Source organism: Oenanthe melanoleuca, chromosome 8 (assembly GCF_029582105.1).
Source record: "Oenanthe melanoleuca isolate GR-GAL-2019-014 chromosome 8, OMel1.0, whole genome shotgun sequence".
Lineage (NCBI taxonomy): Eukaryota > Metazoa > Chordata > Aves > Passeriformes > Muscicapidae > Oenanthe > Oenanthe melanoleuca.
This window is the reverse complement of record NC_079342.1, coordinates 867845-888032: the sequence shown is the minus strand read 5'-3', so window position 1 is coordinate 888032 and position 20188 is coordinate 867845. Positions and strand designations below refer to the sequence as shown.

General features: G+C 50.1%; 1 protein-coding gene across 1 annotated transcript; it reads left to right on the top strand.

Moving 5' to 3' along the window:
- Positions 1–800: 800 nt before the first annotated feature.
- Positions 801–19744, top strand: ANKRD13C (ankyrin repeat domain 13C). The gene is made up of 13 exons (XM_056498133.1): positions 801–1244; positions 5304–5345; positions 6728–6832; positions 7765–7850; positions 8827–8872; positions 9551–9617; positions 10794–10938; positions 11594–11725; positions 12411–12572; positions 13628–13707; positions 14430–14528; positions 15061–15161; positions 15900–19744. Exons 1-13 carry the CDS (start codon positions 938–940, stop codon positions 16028–16030), a joined length of 1503 nt encoding a protein of 500 aa, XP_056354108.1. The 5' UTR covers positions 801–937; the 3' UTR covers positions 16031–19744.
- Positions 19745–20188: the final 444 nt, after the last annotated feature.

The following is a 20188-nucleotide window of genomic DNA, read 5'->3' as shown; positions in this document are numbered from 1 at the left end:
TTTCCCTGCACCTGTTTTTGAGGAACACTTGTCCAGGTTCCATAACTTCCCAAAGAACTTCCCATGGAAGGTGGGAGAGCACTGGAATGGCTGCTCAGAGGGTCGTAGTCTCCCTGTCCCAGTCCCTCAGGCCGCGCCCTTTGGGATCGATCCCCTGTCCCCGGTCCCGCCCCTCAGGCCGTGCCCCTTGGGGCCGATCCCGTCCCTCAGGTTGTGGTTGTTGGGATGGATCCCCGATCCCCTCCTTCAGGATACGGTTGCTGGGATCGATCCCCGGTTCCCGATCCCCGGTCCCGTCCCTCAGGATACGGTTGTTGGGATGGTTCCCCGGTCCCTGTCCCCGGTCCCTAGCCCCTCCCCTCAGGCTGTGCCCGTTGTGGCTGATCCCGTCCCTCAGGATGCGGTTGTAGGGATCGATCCCCCGTCCCGATCCCGATCCCGTCCCTCAGGATGCGGTTGTTTGGATGGATCCCTCGATCCCTCAGGATGCGGTTGTTGGGACGGATCCCCGGTCCTGTCCCTCACGATGCGATTGTTGGGATGGATCCCCCGTCCCGATCCCCGATCCCGCCCCTTAGGATGCGGTTGTTGGGATGGATCCCTCGATCCCCGGTCCCGTCTCTCAGGATGCGGTTGTTCTGATGGATCCCCGGTCCCGTCCCTCAGGACGCGGTTGTAGGCATGGATCCCCGGTCCCGATCCCCGATCCCTCCCCTCAGGCCGCGCCCGTTGGGGCGGATCCCGCCCCGCCCCTCCCGCTCACCCCGCGGCTCCTCCCGCCGCTCTCTCGGTGCGGCGCAGTCTCGCGAGAGCGGCGGCCGAAGATGGCGGCGCGGAGCCGAGGCCCGTGAGGCGCGGGCGGAGCTGCGGCCGCTCCGGGGGCTCCGGGCGGGACCGGCCCCGCGGGCTCCGAGCGCTCCGGGCGCTCCCGCCGGCCATGACTGGCGAGAAGCTCCGCTCGCTGCGCAGGGACCACAAACCCAGCAAGGAGGACGGGGACCTGCTGGCGGCCGGCGAGGACGAGGCGGCCGCGGCGCCCGGGGGCGCCTTCACGGGCGGGAAGGGCGGGCGGGCCGGGGGGCACCGCGGGCCCGGCGCTCACCGGCACCGCCCGCCGGCCCGGGCCGCCCCCGCCGGGCCCGAGCGCGGCCCCTTCCCCGTGCACGAGTGCGTGTTCAAGGGGGACGTGCGGCGGCTCTCGGCGCTCATCCGCACCCAGGGCATCGCCCAGAAGGACAGTCACGGTGAGCGGGACGCGCCGGGGGTGCGGGGCCCGGTGCGGCGGGAGATGCGCGTGGTGAACCGGGAAATGGGAAATTCCTTGCGAGCTTTACCGGGGAGTTTTGTTAGGGTGTGTGAATCCCCTTTAGGGAGGACGGTGGACAAGGGATGGAGTGACAGCACAAGAAGGATGGCTTCCACTGACAGAAGGCAGGGGTGCACGGGATTTTGGGCAGGAATTGTTCTCTGGGAGGGTTAAAGGCCCTGGCACAGCTGTGGTACCCCTGGATCCCTGGCAGTGCCCAAGGCCAGGCTGGACACTGGGGCTTGGAGCAGCCTGGGACAGTGGAAGATATCGGTGCCATGGCACTTGGATGATCTTTAATGTCCATTCCAACCCAAACCATTCCGTAATTCCGTGATCTTCATAAAATGAATGAGCACTGCCAGCTCCAGTAGCAGCACTGTGCTGGCAGAGCTGCCTCTGACCAGGTGTTGCTCTGTGTCCAATACCCCACTGCATTTAAAAGATTTGTTCTTTTTTAGGATGTCTGAGCTGTCAGCTGTTTGCTTTGGGGATGCTGAGTGATTCCTTTGGCTGTTGGCAGAGCAGTTTTTGATATTTCTCCAGGCTATAAAAAACAATCCATTTCCCCCCTTTCTTTTTAAATTATGTAGCTCTGAATTTTTGAGAGAGTTGTTCTCAGCTGCTCCTCTGCAAATGCTCTGTCCACAGCAGTGTCGGTGGCAGGGGTGGAATCTGATCTTTGTGCTGCTCTGAAATTTGTAAATATTGAATGTCTTGTGAGGACATTTCAAAGCATTTTAATTTGGGGAATAGTTTATACTGTTAACAGATAAATCAGCCTGGGGAATCAGCTTGACCTTCATGGTTAGTTTTAATCTCTATTTTTAATAGCCGTTTCAAGAGTAACATGATCCATTTCTGCTGGAGAATTGCAAGTTCCACGTGTGTTGTGTCTGAGAAGTTGTGATAAAGGGGAGGCTTGTGCTGTGTTTCTGATAAGGAGATGGGCTGTGCTTTAGTGTGGTCTGTAAATTCAAAAGGAACACGTGGGTGAAGGATCTCTGGGCCTGGCACAGCAGCAGTGGAATTGGGAATTCCAGTTGAGGGATGCAGAGTAACACAGGGCTCAGCTCCCAGCCAGGATGGGCAGGAGTGTTCCCTACAACTGGCACAGTGCTTTCCTAAGGGCAGAGTTCCAAATCCAGTACAGATCTGTTTATCCTGCCACCTTCATTCCAGCAAATCCTGCTGGAATGAAAGCTGTAGACTTGGGGAGGATTTTTCCCACTTGCTCTATTCCTGCTGCTGCTTCTCCTTGTTCCTCCTCCAGTTCCCCTTCAAGCAACTCAGCGGCAGCAGCAGCTCCAAATCTTTCCTTGAAGGCACTTCCTGATCCCTCTTTGTGTGTATTCCATCCTTTTTCAATCCATCTATCAATCTCTAATTAATATCTCCCTGCTTTCCCAGCTCTGTTTAGAGTTGGGACACTTTGGGGATCTCTGACTCATCATCTTCCTCCCAAGTTTTTACTTGAACTGTTCAAAAAAACCCCACAACAAACCTCTTGATGGCTTGACATTCCAAAGGTCTGAGTAACATTTCCCTGTTATTGTTTTCTTCCTGCTTGATTCCATCTGTCACTTGTTTACACACATTGGAACTGGGAATTATTTGGGGGACACTCCAGCTGATGATTTGCTCAGAAACAAGCCAGAGGAATCCTGGAGTGTGATGAGGATTGGACAGAGGGGAGAGAGAACTCATTGTTAATAATCCAAGCCCGTTTTAGTGTTGGTTCAGTGCAGGAAAGCCAGACCCTGTGGAATGGGAGACTCCTGCTGTTCTGCTAAAAGCAATTGAGTGTTAATTGAGTGCCTACCCAGCTTCCTAAATTAACCTTCAAATCACTGCCCAGGGGAAGGCCGGTGTCATTATTCCCAAACAATGAGTTTCCTGGGAGAAGCCTGTAGCTACACCTAGTAGATGACTTACAGTTTTATTATAACATGCATTTAAGAGCTTAAATCCTGAAGTAGGCAAATCCTCTTGCTGGCAAACAGCTGGAAAGCAGCCCTGGCTCCCTGTGGGTGTCAGGTACCTCAGCAGAGGTGAAAGAATCCCTGAGGGGATGGGAAGGGGCTGGAGAATCCCTGAGGAGCTGGGAAGGGGCTGGAGAATCCCTGAGGAGCTGGGAAGGGGCTGGAGAATCCCTGAGGAGATGGGAAGGGGCTGGAGAATCCCTGAGGAGATGGGAAGGGGCTGGAGAATCCCTGAGTGAGATGGGAAGGGGCTGGAGAATCCCTGAGGGGATGGGAAGGGGCTGGAGAATCCCTGAGTGAGATGGGAAGGGGCTGGAGAATCCCTGAGGAGATGGGAGAGGGATGGAGAATCCCTGAGGGGATGGGAAGGGGCTGGAGAATCCCTGAGGGGATGGGAAGGGGCTGGAGAATCCCTGAGGGGATGGGAAGGGGCTGGAGAATCCCTGAGGAGATGGGAAGGGGCTCAGGCTGGAGAACAGGAGGCTCAGGGGGTTTTTGTGGTTCTGCACAATTCCCTGCCAGGAGGGGACACTGCGGGGGGAGTCAGGGAACAGGGACAGGACAAGAGAAAATGGCCCCAAGTTGTGTCAGGTTGGACACCAGCAGGAATTTCTCCATGGAAAGGGTGGCCAGGCACTGGAGCTGCCCAGGGAATTTTGGAGTCCCCATCCCTGGAGGTGCCCAAGGAAGGGCTGGATGTGACACTCAGTGCTGGTGACAAGGTGGGAATTGGGCACAGACTCAGTGATCCTGGAGGGCTTTTTCACCCTCACCAATCCTGTGATTCCATGATTTTATGAAAATGCTTCCCCTTGGGTCACACAATTTGCATTTCCTGGGTGCACAGCGTGGCTCTCTCTCAAACATGTTCCTCAGGAAGGTTATTTCCATCCCCTACCAGAGCATCCAGGATTCCCAGTGCTGTGCTGGCTCCCAGATGTTGGAGCAGCTATTAATAGAAGGAAGAGTTGAGCTGGGTTAGAATGAGCTGGGCTGTGGCTGCCTGGGATGCTGCCAGTGTCCTGCAAGGATGAAATGCAGGACAGTCTTAACAGCCCTGTCAGCCCTCTTGGACAAGCAGGACAGAGTTCCCATCTCCAGCTGAAATTCACTGAACAGCCCTGTCAGCCCCTCTTGGACAAGCAGGACAGAGTTCCATCTCCAGCCAAAATTCCCTGATGCTGCAGAGTGCTGGCATTTGTGGCAGCCTCTCCCAGATGTGCAGCACATCCTCTGCACAGAGCAGGTTCTTGCTGCTGTCAAAATGGGAGTTAGAAAATAACTCTCAACCAAGTGTGTGTGTTGGAATTTCACAAGAAATATGTCTTCTTTTGATTGCTCTAAGAGTGTTTAAATGTGCAAAATACAGTTAAATGGAAGAACTTTGCATCCTTAAGCTCTCTAAATAAAGTGTGTCATGAGCCTGTAGCAGCATTAATCCAGGAAAAACAGCTCTGATGCCTCACAGTGAATATTTAACACCAAATACCACCCCTGTAAGGAGCATAGACAGGAAAATGGGGACAGGTTTGAGAGGCTGCTGATCATCTCCAAAGCTTCCTTTGGAAACAACCAAAAGGCAGCTTTGTAGTGAAGATGCTGTTCTTTCTCAATATGCCCAGTAGTTGTAAAAAATGAGTACTCAGTCTTTGAAAAATTAATAAATCAGGCTGTTAAATTTTTAATCAGTATCATATCTGTGAGTAGCTTTTAACCCAGATATGTCAGGCTGGGAAGGGATCAGACCCTTCAGGCCATGGGAGCTGAGGGGTTTGGGTTGTGTCTTTCTCAGAGACACCTCTTTGTTTGGAGTGAGTTTCAGGATACCATTAAAACCCTCTCTTGGCCCATGAAATGTGTCTCAGTATATTTGTTCTGACAATTATAATGCACTTAGAAAAAAGTCACTGCTCTGGTGTGTTCCTGGGTTAGAGCAGGAGCTGGAGTTTCCTAAGGAAGGGCTTGCAATGGATTCTGGTGACTTTAATCTCTTTTATTTCTGTGGTTTCTTTTAGGAAACACTCCTTTACATCTTGCTGTGATGTTGGGACATAAAGGTGGGTAGAACCATTTGTTTTGTTACCTCTTCACTGATCCTGAAGATTCAGGGGCAAGAGGAAAAAAGGGTTTTTTCCATTTTCCTGAATGTGATTTTGTGTTTTAAGCTAGTGAGGTTTTCTAGGAAGAAGATGGATTTGGAGAAGAATGGGAAAAGAAATCTGAGCTTTATTCCCAATATCCCACCTACCCCTGCCCTCTGGCAGTGGGAAGCCATCTCCCCTTTCCTGTCTCTTCTTGTCCCCAGTGCCTCTCCAGCTCTCCTGGAGCCCCTTTAGGCTCTGAGCTCTCCCTGGATGCTTCTCCTCTCCAGGTGAACATTCCCAGCTCTCCCAGCCTGTTCAGTGAACTGGAGATGGAATCTGGCTGGTGATTCCAAGCTGATTTGCCTGCTCCCTGCAGAGTGATGTTCTTGTCCTGGGCCCTGCTTAAGGAGCCATAACAATCCCTTGGCTGGGTTAGTCAGGCCTTTGTTTATCCCCACAGGAGACAGTTTATTCAGCAGGGAAATATCTCTTCCTCCCCAGCCACTCAGCCTGCCACTGACTCACAGCTGCTGCATCTGGAATGACCAGTGCAGTTTCCTGTGGCACCTGTGGCAGGAAAATAACCCAGGAAGTCCCTGTCCCCTGTGAGGAGACAGCTGGGCCCTGCTCCATCACCTCCAGATGGCTCAGGGTGGCTCTGGTGACATGTGCTGAGGTTTGGAAACTGAGGAACCATTCCCAAGGAGCACATGGGAACACTGAAACCCTCCTCATGCCCTTCATTTTTTCATTCCACATCATGTCCACCTGTGGGTGGGGAATGCAGCTGTTGGTTCCACACCTGCTCTGAGGTTTTCCTGGAACAGAGGTGCCTGTTTGCCCTCTTCACATCCCTCATTCCCCAGGGTGTTCTGGCACACAGGCCTGGGCTGGTGCCTCAGCCTTCTCTATCTCCCCTAATCCATTCTTGCCCAAATCCATGCCCCATGATCCATTCACCCCTTGGAGAGGGATGAAGGCCCTGAGATGTCTCTGGTTTGTGTGTGCAGCAGAGAGCTGATGTCATACATTAAATATAAATATCCTAGTTCCATGGTGGTGTGTGTACTGACATGCAGAAATATTATAAAAAGCAAAATCCACGTAGCAGGAGGGACAAGTCTTCAGTGTTATGTAATTGGTGGCTGATCACCAATTATTTTTGGTAGTAATAGTGAACAGGGAAGTGCTGGAAGTACTTGCATAAATGGCTTTGTTTGTTAATGAGTCAGAATGCAGATCTGTGCTTTGATAATCTGTGTAGTATCTCTGATACAAATTGCTTTGCTAGAGTTCTATTCTGACTGCTCCTGCTGCATCCTTCTCTGTGAATAACTGTGGATGTTTTGTCCCAGAATGTGCCCACCTGCTTTTAGCCCATAATGCTCCAGTAAAGGTGAAAAATGCTCAGGGATGGAGCCCTCTGGCCGAAGCCATCAGCTATGGAGACAGACAGATGAGTAAGCACCTCTTCATTCCTCCCAGTTTGCCAGTCAGCCCCAAACTGGGGCTCATTCACAGCAGGAAAGCAGAGCTCTCAGGCTGGGTTATTTTCCCACAGCCCTCTTTGAGCTCTCTGAAGGGTTTCTCTTAATCAGCTGAACATTTTCTATCTGGACATGATCAGGCACATCCATTTCCTTGATAAGAAATTGCACTGGCTTACATAAGCAAACTGTTAACTCTGCTCAGACTGGGATGGGGAGAGCTTTGCACCAGCATATCCTGGGTTTGGAATGGGAGTGACAGGGGCAGGATGGAGCTGAGCTGGGTGGGATCATCTCCCTGTGCTCACAGGTTTGTTCATGTATCAGTGGGATGTGGCTTTAGGCTGCATCTCAACAAGCCAGTGGCAAAATACTATTTATATATTACATATTATTCAAATATTATTTATTCACTTCAGATGTGGAGTAGCAAAAGAAAATTATTCTGCTGCTACTCACTGTTGGATGTTAATAGTATTTGGTATTGTCATGTGTGGTGGTGCATTCCTATAGCAGAAAACTCACCATATGTTACATATATAAAGGTATTATTAATATATTAATGAATTAGTTTATAATTATCAACAGCATTCTCATGACAACTCCTCACTTCTGATTTTCTCAGTGGAGTAGATGTTACACACATTCAGTATATTTGTATCCACATATTTACTAATACCTGTGTAAAACTCCTCTTGACATTATTATATATTTCATTTTACAAACAATTATTGAGCTTTTCTTCCTGGGGTGATCCATGCAGGTTAATGTGCAGTTCCTGTAGCTGGGATTAATTTCTCAGGTCTGATGAAATGTTCCATTACATTATTGGGTTTAAGGCCTCAAATAAGACACTCACCTGTAATTACCCAACAAACAGAGATCATGGGTTAATTCCTGTGCAGTTTCAGCACTCCTGAGGAAGCTCAAGCAGCAATCCAGGGAAAGTGTTGAAGAGAAGCGACCTCGGTTATTAAAAGCCCTGAAGGAGGTGAGTGTGCTGACAAAACCAGGTGGGGTGGAAAGCAGAGGTTTGTGCTCTGAGTAAGGACACTCTGGAAAACTGCCAGCAAGTTTTTTCCCTGTTTTTAACAATCTTTTGCTCTTAAAAGCAGTCTTGGCTCTGTTTTAAGGGGTCACAGAATTCTATTTATTTTGAGAGAATACTTCCTTTCAACTTCTAGAAATTCAAATGAAAGGTTTGGATAAGACAGACTTGCTCATCATCTTTGCAATCTCAGAGTTAAAGAATTTCTATTTAATTAGATTTTTAAGGCTTTCTTAAATCTTGCATCAGTGAATAATTTCTTGGTCTGTTCAGTCCCCAAATAACTCTTGCCCAGTGATAGAGAAGATTTTTGGTTTCATTCTTCAACAGCATCCAGCAGCCAGTTCCCATTTGGCACAATGAAATGTTACTCAGTTTGAGGAAAGCAATTTGTAGAAACCCCATTTATTTATCAGAAGTTAATGAAATTGTCCCTGTGCAAGCTGAGCTGAGCTGTGATCCCTGAGCAGCCTCGTGGTGGGGCTGGCTCTGGCTCACAGCAGCTCTGACCTCATGACTTCAGCACATTTCCACAGGGCCAGTGGAAATTGTGTTTGCAATAGTCCTGCCTGAAACTTGACTCATTAATTATTGTATAATTAATTCTAATTGGATTGGGATTGGATGGGATCAATCAAAGCAAGCAGAGAACTCCATAGGTGTTTTCTAAACACATTTTTGCAAGCCAGGGCTTGATAGTTGAATTAGTATTAAAAAGTGATTAAAAATGTGAGTTCACATGAGTTACATCATTTTCTCATTATTGATTCTGCTGCAGCTAAAGCTTCAGTGATGTTTAAATTCAGTACAAATTCAAATACAACATTTGTTTGCCAAACCCACTTCTGCCTGTCTTTCAGCAGATTTTACAGTTATTTAGCCTGAAAAGCTTGTTAACACATATTTCTTTTCTTCTCAGCTAGGTGACTTCTATCTAGAGCTTCACTGGGATTTTCAAAGTTGGGGTGAGTGCTTCCATGTCCCTTCCCCAGGGAGATAATGCAATCAGCCTGCAGCACTCCTGTTCTCTGCTTTGTGCTGGCCATCTGAGCCTGAGGAAAGGACACACAACTTTGTCCAGATTTATTTTTGCTCATTCACTTTGGAGCTGAATTCTCTCATCCAGTGGCTCAGTAAGGAGGGGAAGTAGCTCTTTGCTTTAAGAACCTGGGCCACATGGCAGGGATGATCCTTAAGGTCCCTCCCAACCCAAACCAGTGTGGGTTTCTATGATTTTATGTGTTTTATTAATTTAGTAATTAATATTAATCCTTTGGACCATTTTGATGCTTGTGGCTGTTCTGCTTTGATTGGAACCAGGCTTTCCCTTGGTGCATTATCTAAACTGTTAAATCCCAGAATTCACACTGTGAACAGCCACAATTATTAGGATTTATAAATGGTTTACCTGTGATGGAAATACAAATTCTGTCTGATATTGGAAGCAGGACGTGCAGTTACAAAAAATCAATTTTATCAAATAGAAGTACCCTTGATATTGGTTGTGTTTGATTGAGATGATGAAGGAAAATTCTGTATTTGCATTAAAACACATCCAGAATCAAACTGATGAAATGGTTTTAATGGGAATACTTTGCAGGGGGATCTCAGTGCCCTAATTGCCTTTTCTCTCCCTCCTTTAGTGCCTTTACTTTCCCGAATTCTGCCTTCTGATGCATGTAAAATACACAAACAAGGTATCAATATCAGGTGAGTGCTGCTTTTGTACCCAAATATTTCTGTGCCAGGGAAATGCTTGATCCCAGTGGATCTGACAGAATCCCTGAGGAGCCTGGCCACATGCATGACTTGGAATTTCAGGCTCTCTGATTCTCTCTTTTGAGCTGAATATAACTTAAATATAGAGCAAGAGCAGCTGGATAAGGCTTTATCTGCCAGATGTGCCAGTAAAAACAGGGTATTTATAACACAACTGCAAATAAATTCCAGTATTTTGTGGAGCAGTCTGTAGTTAAAAAAAAAACCCAGTGATATGATTTCTCTCTTTAAGGTGTTTAATGTGACAAATTCACAAACTCAGCTGGGGTTTCAGGAGTCTCTCCAAGCTCAGCTCTTCCACTGATTTAGTCTGGAATCAAATGTATTTTCTGGCATTTTCTTTAGGAGCCAAAACGTAAAGAGGCAAGAATATGATCCTGGAGATTCAATCTGTAGAATTTTTTGTTCTATTAAAAGGGTAGCTTGGGTGTGTAAAGTGAATTTTTTGGTGAAATTTGAGTCTGGGGCTGTTGCTTTCCTTCTCATGAGGCCTGAACTGAGGGAAAAATAGATAAATACAGGTTTTTCCTTGGAATCAGAGACAAACCTATGAAGAGTTCTAATCCCTCACCACTTAGTCACCCAGTTCAGGTTCTTTAACCACCTTTTTAGAGAAATAAATGCTCTGGCAATAGGACATGAATTGCTACAGAGATCCATGGCCTTGCCTCCATCTTTTTCCAGTTACTCAAGTCTGCAGGAACATTTTCTTGGTGTTGGTGAGGGAGAAAAATAGAAATAGCAATAAAAATAAGTCAAATTTTAAAAAAGGAGTTTGTTTCTGAGTCCTCCTCAGATTTTGGGTCTTGTCCCAGTGTTGTTACTCAACTCAGGGCCTGTGGAGGACCCTGCTGGTTTCTCAGTGTGTAGCACTGAATAAACTCTCTCTTCTTCCTGCTGCCAGTATTAAATACAATTTTCTGAAGAAAACTTTCTAACAAATTTTTACTGATTTCTGCATCCAGGCTTCACTTCTGAAAACCTATGAGAACTCATCCCTTTATATATTTATTTGCCATTAAGAAAATTCACTTTCCTGCTTGAAAGCTGAATTTCCTCCTGCATTTCTGGGTCATTTTTTGGTGCCATTTGGGGTTGTTTTCACAGGCTGGACACAACTCTGATAGACTTTACTGACATGAAGTGCCAACGAGGGGATTTAAGCTTCATTTTCAACGGTGACGCCGCACCCTCCGAATCTTTTGTAGTTTTAGACAACGAGCAAAAAGTTTACCAGCGAATACACCACGAGGTAAAGCCCTGGGGAGGGGGTGGGACAAACAAAATTTGCCTCAGAAACACCCAAAGAATTGCAAACCAAAGGGATTTTTCGTTCCAGCTTGAGCTGTGAAGGTGACATGGAATTTTGTAAGGAAAACCAGGTTTGAATCCAGATTTGTGGTTGAGGAAAAGCTGGAATGGGAATAGATTGGAAAGATGTGGTTTAAATTATTATTATTCCACTAGGCTTAGCTTAGGTGTCCTCAGGTGGATTTTCAGACCTGCTCCCACTGCTTTGCATCCTTTTAATCACTCCATGGCCAGTTCAGCTGATAACAACGTGAGGGTCTGACTCACTGGACCCCCTGTAATTAGTCAAGTCTTTAATTACAGCTTTATGCCCCAATCACTTAAGCAGATGGATTATTGCCTGTGGAAAGGGTGTGGCTGCTGAGCTGCTGCAGTAATCTCATTGGGATGCTTTATTCACATTAATATTCAAGATTAAACTATTTGGAAACCATTTGGCCAGAGGTTTTATAAATCTGCTTGAAAATTCAGGAAATGCTGTTTCTGGGAAAAGGTCCAAAGGACAAGGCTTATGGATTTGTATTTATTGGTGTATCTTTAGAAGGGGCAACCCTTGCTTGTGAGTTCTGCTGAGGATTTTGGAATTTTACTTCCAGGAATCTGAGATGGAGACAGAAGAGGAGGTTGACATTTTGATGAGCAGTGATATTTACTCTGCCACCCTATCCACCAAATCCATCACGTTCACACGGGCCCAGACTGGGTGGCTCTTCAGGGAGGACAAAACTGTGAGTGGGAGGAGCTCAGAGCCTGGTGCTGGGCAGGAGGGAGGAGGGAAAGGCACTGGGAGAAGCATTGGAGCAGATTTCCTGGAATAGTTGTGGCTGCCCCATCCCAGGCCAGGCTGGACAGGGCTTGCAGCAGCCTGGGACAGTGGCAGGTGTCTCAGGAATGGATTTGAGGTCCCTTCCAACCCAAACCAATCCAGGATTCTGAAAGGGTGAGGAAAAATCCCTCTCCCTGTATCCCCAATTAGCACAAGTTCATTCCATGTGGAATCTCTCTGCTGGGCTGCCTTCAGCAGGAAAAACTAGGTAAAAGGATTCTGGAGCTGTTGGGCAGGGGGAGGATGGGTTGGACTGGGAATGATTTTATTCAGGAGGCTCTGAGCTCTGCAGGTTGATTGCAGGAAGGATTCTGTGCACTCCTGCTGGAGAGAGGCAGCAGTGGGGGTGCTCTGGAAAAGGATTTCACTCCACTCCTTCAACAATCTCTGTCTTAAATCTTCCCTTCATAAGAAGTACCTGCTCCTGCTGGATTTTTGGGATTTGCCACTGCCAGCCCATGTGGGGAGCTGGAGGAATTCCAGCTCAATCCCCAGGTCCCCTTACTGCAGTTATTCAATCTGCAAGAATCCAAATGTTTTTATTTTATCTTCTGTGAGTCATTAACGTCCTGATTCCTTTTGTGCAGGAAAGAGTAGGAAACTTCCTGGCAGATTTCTACTTGGTGAATGGACTTGTGTTGGAATCCAGGAAAAGAAGGGAACATCTCAGTGAGGAGGACATCCTTCGGAACAAGGCAATCATGGAGAGCCTCAGCAAGGGGGGCAACCTCATGGAGCAGAATTTTGAGGTACAGTGGATAAACTCTGCCCAGGATGTGGGAGAATACTCATGGTGCAAAATACATAGATCATGTTTTTATTTGCTTTTGTTTGGGATAATTTAAAAATCATAAACATGACCCACAAGTGTAATTGTGGTGATGCATTAATGAATTACCCTGATTAGTGCACACAGGGAGGGATTTCTGTGGTTATATTGGGTATTCAGCTTTAATTTGTCTCTTAGAAGAGATGAGGGGTTTGGCTGTGGCAAATCACTTTGGATTCTTTTAGACCCAATGTTGATTGTTGGGAATGAAAGGGAAGCCAGAAAGGCAATCGTGTTCCTTTGAGCTTCATTAAAATGGGAGGAAGCCTGTGATTAGCACCAGGAAATCAAGAGCTCTTCAGAAAGAGCCAGGCTTCAGCTGGGAACACACACAGAGCTTTTAAAGTGATTAATTTATTTCTGTGTGAGCTGGAGCTGCTGCCTTGGCACTCAGAGCCCTGAATTAACTCATTATGATGGAGCAGCAGAGCCCAATCCTATAGAAAGTGCCCTTGGACTCAGTGGGGGCTGAGAGCAGGAGCTGGGATAAGCAGGGCAGGCCCTGTGGCTGTTCTGGAGCTCAGGGGCAGATCCAGGTGGGAATGTCAGGATGAGGGAGGGGACAGTGGCACTGAGCTGAGGGGGGACAGTGGCACTGAGCTGGGAGGGGACAGTGGCACTGAGCTGAGGGGGGACAGTGGCACTGAGGGGACAGTGGCACTGAGCTGAGGGGGGACAGTGGCACTGAGCTGGGAGGGGACAGTGGCACTGAGCTGAGGGGGGACAGTGGCACTGAGGGGACAGTGGCACTGAGCTGGGAGGGGACAGTGGCACTGAGCTGAGGGAACAGTGGCACTGAGCTGGGAGGGGACAGTGGCACTGAGCTGGGAGGGGACAGTGGCACTGAGCTGAGGGGACAGTGGCACTGAGCTGAGGGGGGACAGTGGCACTGAGCTGAGGGGGGACAGTGGCACTGAGGGGACAGTGGCACTGAGGGGGGACAGTGGCACTGAGCTGAGCTCTGCTTTCCCACAGCCCGTGCGCCGGCAGTCGCTGACGCCGCCGTCCCCCAACACCATCTCCTGGGAGGAGTACATCTCTGCAGAGAGTGGCAAGTGAGTGCTGCTGGGCTGCAGGGCTGCCAGGGACCCCTCTGCACCCCTCTGCATTCCTGGGGAGGGGCTGGACCCCTCTGCATCCCTGGGGTGGGGCTGGACCCCTCTGCATCCCTGGGGTGGGGCTGGACCCCTCTGCATCCCTGGGGTGGGGCTGGACCCCTCTGCATCCCTGGGGAGGGGCTGGAAGGGTCTGAGGGGGTTTTGAGTTCTCCACCTGTGGGTGCTGCTTGTTTTAGTGGGGAGGGAGGAGCACTGGGTTTGGTGTCTCAGTGTTTGTTCTCCACAGGGCAGGGAAGTGATCCTTGTGTGTGAGAGCTGTGTCAGTGCCTCAGCTACAGGCAGGGAATCCTGGAATGCTTTGGGTTGGAAGGGACCTTCCAGTAAGGGATGGATTAAGGGACCTTAAATACCCCATGGGTATTTAATGCCATGGGCATTTTTGAGTAGTGGTTATTAAACACTTCTTAGAGGGTTTATTAGCATCATGTTTATGAGGAATTACTTTATTGGAGTGATTTCTCTTTTTTTGTCTTTAGCAGAACTCAAAGTAATCTAAATTAAAAGGTTTTTATCTTTATTCTGCACAGCTTTGCAATAAAGCAAATAATTTGAAAGTAGAGATTCTTTCCTGATGTTTTCCAACCCAAGGTTGGTTTTCTTCCTCTAAATCCAGGATTTCCCTGGGAAACACTGACTTTGCCTCTCCCTCTCCCTCACAGAGCTCCTCACCTGGGCAGGGAGCTGGTCTGCAAGGAGAGCAAGAAAACCTTCAAAGCCACGATAGCAATGAGCCAGGAATTCCCCTTAGGAATTGAATCGTGAGTCGGAGCTGCTGCCATGGGAGCCATTCCTGTTGGGAATGTTCTAACTGCTCAAAACCCTCCAGATCCCAGAGAGGGAGCTGGCAGTGCAAAGGGCTGTTGAGCAAGGAATCCCTAAAAGTGGGCAGCTGGGAGCTGCTGGGGCTGGGGGAGGATAAAAGCAGAGTTTTGGGCAGGGTTATCAGTAACTGGTGCCTGATCCCAGAGGATTCTGAAATGGTTTTTCCCACAATAAGTTTTAGCACAAACCAGTGCAAAGCCAGGCAGTTCCAGATGTCCATGGACAAGGGGGTGGTACCTCATCCCTCATCTCCTGTGGAACATGAGGACCAGGAGTTGCTGTTGTGGGGTTGGTTTGTGGTAATTCTGCATCACCAGGAGCTGGGTGGGGGTGAAGCCCTGGAGTGGAGAAGGGGGATGATGTCATTGTCACCTTCCCTGTCCCTGGGCCCTCTGGATGGTGTTTTCCTGTTCCAGAGGGACAGGCTGTGGCAGGAGGATCTGTCACAGGCTCTGCTCTCCTTTGCAGGTTGTTGAATGTCTTAGAAGTCATTGCACCCTTCAAGCACTTTAACAAACTTAGAGAATTTGTTCAAATGAAGCTTCCACCAGGCTTTCCTGTCAAACTAGGTAAGAACACACAACAGCTCCTGAGGCTTTACATATCCAGAATTTTAGGTTGGAAAAGCCCTCTTGAGTCCATTCCCCAGCACTCATGTCCCCAAGTGCCACATCCACAGGGCTTTGAAATCCCTCCAGGGGTGGGGACTCCTTCAGGGCTGGGAAACCCTTTCCAAGAGAAATTTTCCCAAATATCCAATGCAGATCTAAACATGTGCAGTATGTTCAGAAGGTCTTTTTTTGAGTTTTGGGGGAGAACTCTCAGCTAGGAATGTGTTGCTGGAGAGTTCAGGAGCACAGAAGTGCTGGGGCCTTGCTCCAAGGGCAGAGGGATGTTGGATTTTTCCTGCATTAGGGAGGATCTCAGGTGTGGAGCATTTTATAACATTCCTGTGTCTCCTTTTCTTCAAGGATTACTGCTGATAGATTTATTTAAAGTGAAAAATAGAAAACAATTGCACTTGTAACAGATGGAAATGTCTGAAATCCCAGATATGTAAATGTCTGAAATCACTGATGGGACAGATGATCCCAGAAGCCCCTTTCCCAAGGGACAGAGGTTTCTGGGATGGCAGGGAGAGTGAGAGCCTGGCCAGGCTGGGCTCTACCTCTGCCATGTGTGGCTTGGGAGTGGCCAGGGACACCTTCTGCTGTCCCAGCTGTCTCTGAGCTGTCCTGGGCCACCTGCAGGCTGGGGTTGGTGGCCCTGTGTTGCCCTTGGCCTGAGTGTGGCTGTTGGTCCTGCAGACATCCCAGTGTTCCCCACCATCACGGCCACTGTGACCTTCCAGGAGTTCCGCTACGACGAGTTCCACGACTCCATCTTCAGCATTCCTGACGACTACAAGGAGGATCCCAGCCGCTTCCCCGACCTCTAGGGGGGCTGGCAGCTCCTGGGGAGCCCCCCATCCCAGGAGAGGGAGGGGCTGCACCCCCACTAGAGCAGAGCCCTGGTGGGGCCCAGCAAGGGATGAACTCAAAGGGAAGAGCAGCAGTGCGGATGTGCTGGCACTGCACTGGGCATCAGCCCCTGCAGCTCCTGCTTCCCAGAGCCTCCTGCTGCCACTTGGCACAGCCAGTCCTGGCCCTGGAGCTGCCACCCCCCAGCTGGCAGGAGCTGCTGGCAGGAGCTGCTGGTTTTTAAATTTTTTACGCTGCTGGACCTTGGCACCGAGCTGGGCCCGGGGCTGGGGGTGATTCCCCCCCTGTCCTTCTGTGCTCCCTGTTCCCTGAGCTCCCAGCTCAGCCATGGAATGTTGGAAGGTATCCCCAAGGAATGAATGCCTTGGCTGTAGATGAATGAACCAAATGGGCACCACTGACACTTGGGTTTCCTGCTCCCCCAGGGCACAGCCAGCTGTGCTCTGCAGGGAGAGAGGCACCTCCAGAGCAGCAGCCCAGCCTGGTGCTGTCCCTGCCTGATCCCCTCATTACCTCCCTGCTCTCTGCTCCCTGCCTGGCTCCCTGTGCTTCTGGGAGCCCTCCAGGGCTGCCTGGCCAGGAATGTCACTTGTTAATCCTGTACTTGAGCCTCACTTGGGAGAGGTGTCCCAGAAAGGCCGAGCACCAGCAGGTCAGTCTGTGTGTGCCCTCAGCAGCCTGGAAATCTGGGATGGCCTGGGGAAAGCTCAGGCACTGCCCCTTCCTGCAGGAGGAGCTTTCCCTGCACTCCTGGTGCTCGTGGGCAGCTTTCACTGGGGTGTTCCCACTTCCATTTCCTGCCTCTTTCCTGTGTTTCTATCACAGAGAATCCCAGACTGGTTTGGGGTGGGGGGACCTCAAAGCTCATCTTGTCCAGCCCTTTGTGGATGTTTCACTACTCCAGCTCCTTGAGCTTATTCCCATTCCCAGTTGTTCCAGTCTCCTCATCTACCAATAATCCACCTTTTTGGGGTTTGTTAGGCAAGATTTGTGCAGAAGGCTGATGGTGCTATTTGTTTGTATGAAGAAATTTAGATTCAAGTGCTGTGGTGTCATTGTACAAAAATGTAAATATTTTCCAAATTATATTCTTTGTGCACTGTAGGTAAAACTTTTTCTGGAATTCCATAGAGTTAAGGATCAAAGTTTATAATGAAGAGGATCACTGATGCTCAGTGGAGGGAACAGCTGTGCTGAGCACGAGGGACAGGGGAGGGCAGAGCACAGGGCAAGGTGTCAGGCACACCTGAGAGCAGGGGATTCCAAAGTGCTGGAAGCTCTGAGCCATCCCAAAGAGGCTGCCCTGGGGAGGACCAGGGAATCACTATCAGCAAAGTCCAGGAGCACCAGAGTGGGAGGGTGGGGTTGGTCCTTTCCCAGCACCTCTGTGAACCTGGGAGCACTGGGATGTGTGGGATGGGGAGCACTGGGACAGGGGAGCACTGGGACAGGGGAGCAGGGCAGCTTTGTTGTTAATTCAAACTCAAATCCAAAATAAAACCTTAGGGAAAACAAGCAAAGGGAAATGGCTCCTGCAGTGCTGTGTGCTGTGTCAGGGCAGGTGTGGAGCATCCTCAGGGAATGATGGAACTTCTTCTCCCAAGTGATGATGAATTCCTGACCTGGTGTTTCACACCTCTGGGATGAGCTGACACTGCCTGTGCTGCTCCTGGGAGCCAGGTGGGATCTCTGGGACAGACTGGGAATGTCCCTGGGGCTGAGCTGGACTTGGACTGGTGCCTGTGGGGCAGCACAGGGCCCTGTCCCCTCCCAGGGCTCCCTTCAGGATGTTTAGTGAGCTGCAGGACCTGTGCCAGGTGTGGAGCTGAAGCTGGTGCCACATGGGCCCCCATCCCAGTGAAGGGGAGAGGTTCCTCCCCAGGGTGAATGTCAGAACTCCCTCAGTGGTTCAGGGAGGATCCATGGATTTGTTTCTTTGCCTTTTTGGTTTTCCCAAATTCATCCCTGGCTCCATGGGGCTGTGGGGCCTGGGCAGTGCAGCCACTGCTGGATCCCAGGGTGGATCCTGGGCTTGGAACTGGAAAACAAGAAGGGATCTGGGGGGGCCTCTGTGCCTCAGCCCCTCTGGACCAGCCCTGCTGGGCCTGGTGGCCGTGGGGTGTCTGCCCAAAGCCCAGGGCAGGTCCTGGAAGTGGTTCCTGTGGTTCCTGTGGCCTCTGGCTGCTCATCTGGGGGGTTTTAACCCCCCAGGACCTGGCTGCTCCCTGGGACACTTGCAGGGTCTGCAGGAAGGGTTGTTGTGCCTTGGAATGTGGGCACAGCTTTGGGCCTGTCCTGGTTCTGCTTTGTCCCAGGAAATCCTGGCTGCTCCTGCTCTCCCTGTGGAGCTGAGGGATGGCAATTCCCTGGGTTGTTCCCCAGCTCCAGGGGAGCCCCCTGGGCCCCAGGAGCTGCTCTCAGGACTTTTCCCTCCTCCTGGGATGTGTTTCCTGTGTGAACATTCCAGGTGGGGACACCTGGGCAGGTTTCCACTGCAGGAATTCTGTCAGAGGGACACTGGGCTGAGCCTGTGGATCCCCAGGGGCTGCCCACGTTGAGATCCATGTTTATATCCATGTTTGCTCCACTAAAACCTGTATTTGTCACTGGGTTGTGTTGAATGGACACAGGGAATGTTTGTGGGCCCAGTTTGTCTCTGGGTAGGGCACAGGGTCCCTCCCCTCTCCCGTGGCTCTGGGAAATTCCTGTTCCAAGCAGGATTGATCCTCAGCTTCCCCCATTTCCCTGAAGGCCAGGCCAGCTGTTGCAGGAGGGTTTGGTCCCTGGGAGGGAGTGAGCACAGATCCAGGGATGTGTCTGCAGCAGCTCCAGCTCATCCCTGAGGCCTGGGAATGTTGGGGGAGCAGGAGCAGCCACCTGGACACCCCAGCTGGAAATCCAGGCCAGGAGGAGAAGGGAGCAGGGGCAGCCAGGTGGGAATCACATCCCAGGCTGGCTCAGGCTGGGGCTCCCCTCCCACCACATCTTACTTTCTTTCCTGAGGTTTTTTAGCTCATAAAAGACAACCAGGAATTTTGCTCAACCCAGTTGTCCGACCTTGCTGTGGAAGGATCCCGTGGGTTGTTCCTGCACCAAACTGTTCCTCTGGTCTTCCAAACTCCTGCTCTGTCCCCTGGCACAGGGAACACTCTGGTTTTCCTCTCCTGGAGCTGCTGCCCAGCCACTGCACTCCCAGCACTGCAATTCCCAATTCCTGCCTTGACTCCCTGCATCCCCCCAGGTGTGTGTGGGATTCCTTGGATATTCCCAGCAGCCCTCTGTTCTTTTACTGTCCCTGCTCCTGAGTTGTGATTGCTGCCAGGAGAACTGCATTATTTAATCCCAGTTAACCAATTCCTGTAATGCTGCAGTTTCACTTTTCTTTTCCTGACAGTTTGTAACTCCCATGGAAAACGAGTCACCTCTCTTGGTTTTCCTGTTGTCTGCTCCCTGGTTTTTCTTCCCCTCACTCATAGTCACTTTGGGTTGTATCATTTGTTAGAATAAAGACCAAACTATGCTGTTGGATTTGGAAACTGCTCCACCTGTGCAATCCAGGCTTCCCTCTCCTGTCCCTGGGACTCGGAGGGGAGGGAAGGAGCTCCTGCTGCTGCGTTCTGCAAGGGCATTTCTTGGTCATTTTTTAAATAAAATCCTGCATTTTCATTACAGCCTCTTCTCGGCCCTCTGTGAATCCCAGGTTTTAGGGGAAAGGGATGGGAGCAGTTCCCAGCCTCACCTGGAGCTGAGGGAGGGGGGAGAAGGAGCCTGAAATTCACTGAGCTGTGTTCAGTCCTTCCAGAGATTTCAGCTCCTGGGATCACAGGGCAGGACAGTTCTGGGGGAATGAACAAAGCCTGGATGTGCACAGAGGCCTTGCAGCAGGGTGGGGGGTTGAGGGGATTTTTGGTTTGGTATTTTCTGTTGGCTTTGAGGAAAACTTTGAGGTTTTTGGGTTCTTTCGGGTTTTTGGTTTTTTTGAGGGAGGGCTGAGGATTCTTTTTGGTGGGGGGTGGTTGGGGTTTTTAGTTTTTAAACTTGACCTTGCTCTCCTGCTTCCAGCACCAGCCCAAGCTCAGAGAGGGATCAGGGCCCCTCTCTGGAGGTAAAGGATT